Source organism: Octodon degus, unplaced genomic scaffold (assembly GCF_000260255.1).
Source record: "Octodon degus isolate 3935 unplaced genomic scaffold, OctDeg1.0 scaffold00133, whole genome shotgun sequence".
In the NCBI taxonomy this organism is placed as follows: domain Eukaryota; kingdom Metazoa; phylum Chordata; class Mammalia; order Rodentia; family Octodontidae; genus Octodon; species Octodon degus.
Window position 1 is genome coordinate 6,297,527 of NW_004524709.1, and position 3,544 is coordinate 6,301,070.

The 3,544-nt window shown below is 35.2% G+C and overlaps 1 protein-coding gene and 1 pseudogene across 1 annotated transcript in view; both read left to right on the forward strand.

Annotated features, from left to right (window-relative positions):
• Nucleotides 1–3,544, forward strand: part of Larp4b (La ribonucleoprotein domain family member 4B) — a 125,061-nt gene that overhangs the window by 64,768 nt on the left and 56,749 nt on the right. Inside the window, exon 6 of the mRNA XM_023701340.1 lies at nucleotides 2,449–2,527. Coding sequence (XP_023557108.1) covers nucleotides 2,449–2,527 — 79 coding nt within the window. The remainder of the gene's footprint in view (nucleotides 1–2,448; nucleotides 2,528–3,544) is intronic.
• Nucleotides 3,087–3,544, forward strand: part of LOC105743548 — a 12,618-nt pseudogene continuing 12,160 nt past the window's right edge.

The following is a 3,544-nucleotide window of genomic DNA, read 5'->3' on the forward strand; positions in this document are numbered from 1 at the left end:
GCCAGGGAGATGGCTCAGTGGAATAAGCGCTTCTCTGGCAAGTGCAAGGGCCTGAGTTCAATCCCCGGTTCCGCAAAAAAAAAAAAAAAAAAAAACAAAAAAAAACTGCACAGAGGCCTGGTGATAGGGTGGGGTCCCTTAATTTTGTGAATTTATTTCTAGGATCGCAACTAGGTCCTTACAGTCGATAATCTGAAAACAGTCCTATGCTCTGGTAGGAAAAGGGGAAAAGGAGCCATTCTGGAGACATGCCAAAGAATTCTATGTCTTAACATCTGCCTCCAGGAGCAACTTTATTTGACAGCTAGTTTTCCCTATTAGCATCCTACATTAATATATTTAACACAAATACTGAATCAGTACTGATACATTTTATCCCATCTTGTTTGTGTTAGCATTCTATCAAAGATACCTCTTTCTATTTAGTTATTTTGTCTCCTTAGGCTCCTCAGAGGGTGTCTCTTGTTTTGGATAATTTTGACTGTTTTGGGGTGTGCTGGTCAAGTACTGTTGGTGTTGACCTGAACATGCCACGGAACATAGTGTCTGTCAGGTTTCTCAACTGAATTTGCTGTTTGTTTTTTGTGCCTCTCCATATTTACTGTTGGGAAGGAAGTTAGTTTGCAGAGCCACACTTAAGGAATGGCATTTTATGGTTGCCTTCTATAAGGTTGAAGAATCCATATAAATTACTTGGAAGTTCTTGTGCATGGGGGATTTGTCTCATCTCCTGTTTTGTTTTTATGTCTGGTGGTTTGATTTTTGTGAAGTACAGCTGATACATGGCTTAGTAAGAGTTGGGAGAACTGTGAACTTAATGGCCTCTTTATAATTTGTGAACTACAAATGGCTGAAAATTTATTAGGTGTGGAATCAGAAACATGTATTTTGTACTTTGTGTTATAGTCCAGTACTATCACATTTTGTTGCTCAAGTTCTGGCTTTGGCCATTAGTATTTTTAGTTAGCTCCATTTGGCGTGCCCCATCAAGTGTAAATAGATTGGAAAATGTAAATTTATGCACTAATAATGTAGGGCTTATTCTTCTTGTTTTGTTGGTTCCTTTTTTGGGAGAATGCTGTTAGAATCCACCATCTGGACAATGAAGTGTTTCCCTCTTTTTACCCATTCTTGCTTTTTTCTGTTTGTCCTATATTTTGGATTTATAATCAGTTGTCTTTCACTTTGGTTTGTTTCATGGGCTTTCTATAATGTTTGTGTTCTTATCAGTGTAGTCTGGTGTTTTACCTGTTTTCTGCCTCTCCCACTGGAATGCTGGCCTCTTCATAGGCTTATATATGAATATACAGTGTCCCTAAGCATGCAGGAGATACTTAGAAAATATTTGTTATATGTGGGGAGTAGACTGTGAGTTTAAATGGGACAAACAGGAAAAGCCTCGATGAGGGAATAATGAATGTGTTTTCTGTTTTTAATCTAATCTCAAGTTCTATGGTTTATGTTGCTTTTCATTGTTCTATCAGTTTTGTTTTTTTATGCTAATAAGGGCAGATTTTATTAAAGTTCTTCATATAATGCCGACATGAACTTTTTGTCACTGTTCTAAATGCCCCTACTTTGCCTGCCTTTTCATGGGCTTTCACTTTTTTAAAGTGCAAGTGTCTCTAATTAGCTTAGCATATATATGACCATGTCAGGCTAATTTATATAATAATTATAAAAAAACCCCGAAAACATAGTTCTTAAGATTTCAGTGCTTTCTGTGTTATTAATACAATTCAGATTTTCTGAGGATGATGGGGGAGTCCTAACCTGCACTTGATTTCACTCCCTGAGATTTCAGTCCATGACCAGTACTGTTCATGACCCCCTGCTAGTAAATCACCTGCCATACCACCTAATATCTTCTCACAAGCAACTTCTTTTACAGCTTAGAACAAGCTTTATGTGTCTTTTAAGGATCTGATTTATTTAGTATTATCTGAGTACTTGGTAACCAAACAGTTTCTCATTTGTCACTTTGACTAGCTGGAAACTTAAAAACAAATCTAAGGGCCTAATGTAAAAATTAACTCACCCTTTATTGTCCGTATGTTTACAACTGGCCTTCGTGTTTTGTCTGTATTTATTTTTTCCTTGTTTTGATTTTCTTCTTTATTGATTACTATCTATATTCTTGTAGTTTTCCTTTTTTAAGTGAGACAGGGTATTAACTTAAAGTTTATACCTGTTATTTTGTGATTAAAAATTTCCTTGCTAAACTTTGTTAATGAAACTTAAACTGTGTTGCTTTTTTTTTTTTTAGGCAAGGGAAGATTTTTTTAAACATGATTTTTGTTTTAAGTTAGACAAAATAGCATTTTTTTCATCTTCTGTAAACATGTATGTGTGTTAATATTTTAATGTACTAAAAACATAAGTATTATCCTGAATTACTGCTTGGTAAATTTTAAGCCATTTTTCCTGAGTTGATTGTTGCTTTCATAGGAGGAAATGAATCTCAGCCAGAAAGCCAGGAAGACCCCCGGGAAGTACTTAAAAAAACATTGGAATTCTGCTTATCTAGGTAAGGCCAGTAGTCTATTTTTTAATACCTGATAGCTGTGGTATTAGGTATTACATTGGTGACTCTATAAATGTGATTTTACATAGAAGGTTGTATTTTAATATCCTGTATATGTATACATCTATTAATTAGGTATAATATTTTAGATTTATTCAATCTAAAATATTGAGTAAATAGCCTTTTGGCATGTTAGAGAGTGATCATAATCCTCAGATTGTCCTAATCTCTAGAGTTAGGTTTATGAATTCACCTTGGTAATCACTATCTGGATGGCTATTCAAATACATATTCTTGGACCACCCCCACCCCAGTTCCACTGAATTGAGCCTTAGAAAACCTTCAATCTCACTAAAGTCTGAGTAGAAATTACCTCCTGTATATTGTTTCTCAAAATATGCCAAATGCCATAGAAGTGCATTATGTATGTATCAGTCATGCTTATATATATTTCAGAATATATATAACTTTATATATATTTTTATATTTATATTTTTATGGTAAAATACAGTAAAACTTTTAAAGTTAAAATGACAAAACTAGACATAGAAGATTAGGCTAAATGCATTTGAATCTAAAGTTAACTTCACAGAGGTGTCTAATGAAGGTCCCATCCTCAGAGAGTGGGGTAAGCTACCCCTTCTTTATTTCCATGTTGTCTCAGATTTAGGAACACAGTAGTATAGTTAAAAACAAGAGTTGTAGCTCAGTGGTACAGTGGTTACCTAGTATCTGTGATGCCCGGAAATTGATCCCTAGTACCACATAGCACCACACACGTGCATGTGCACACATAGTAAAAATGAAAGATATTATGGCAGAAATTGTAAGAGTCCCCTGCTACTCACATACCCATATGTCCCTCATGTGTCCAGAATCACCTAGCTGTAAGTGGTGGCTAGCTGAGATGAAGGGCAGAACCGTACTTCATTCTACACAGCACTCATTTTGATTGAATGCCAAGATTATTATTCTCCTTTGATTGCAAGGAGTCTTTTGAGTTGCTTTTTCTTTTTCTTT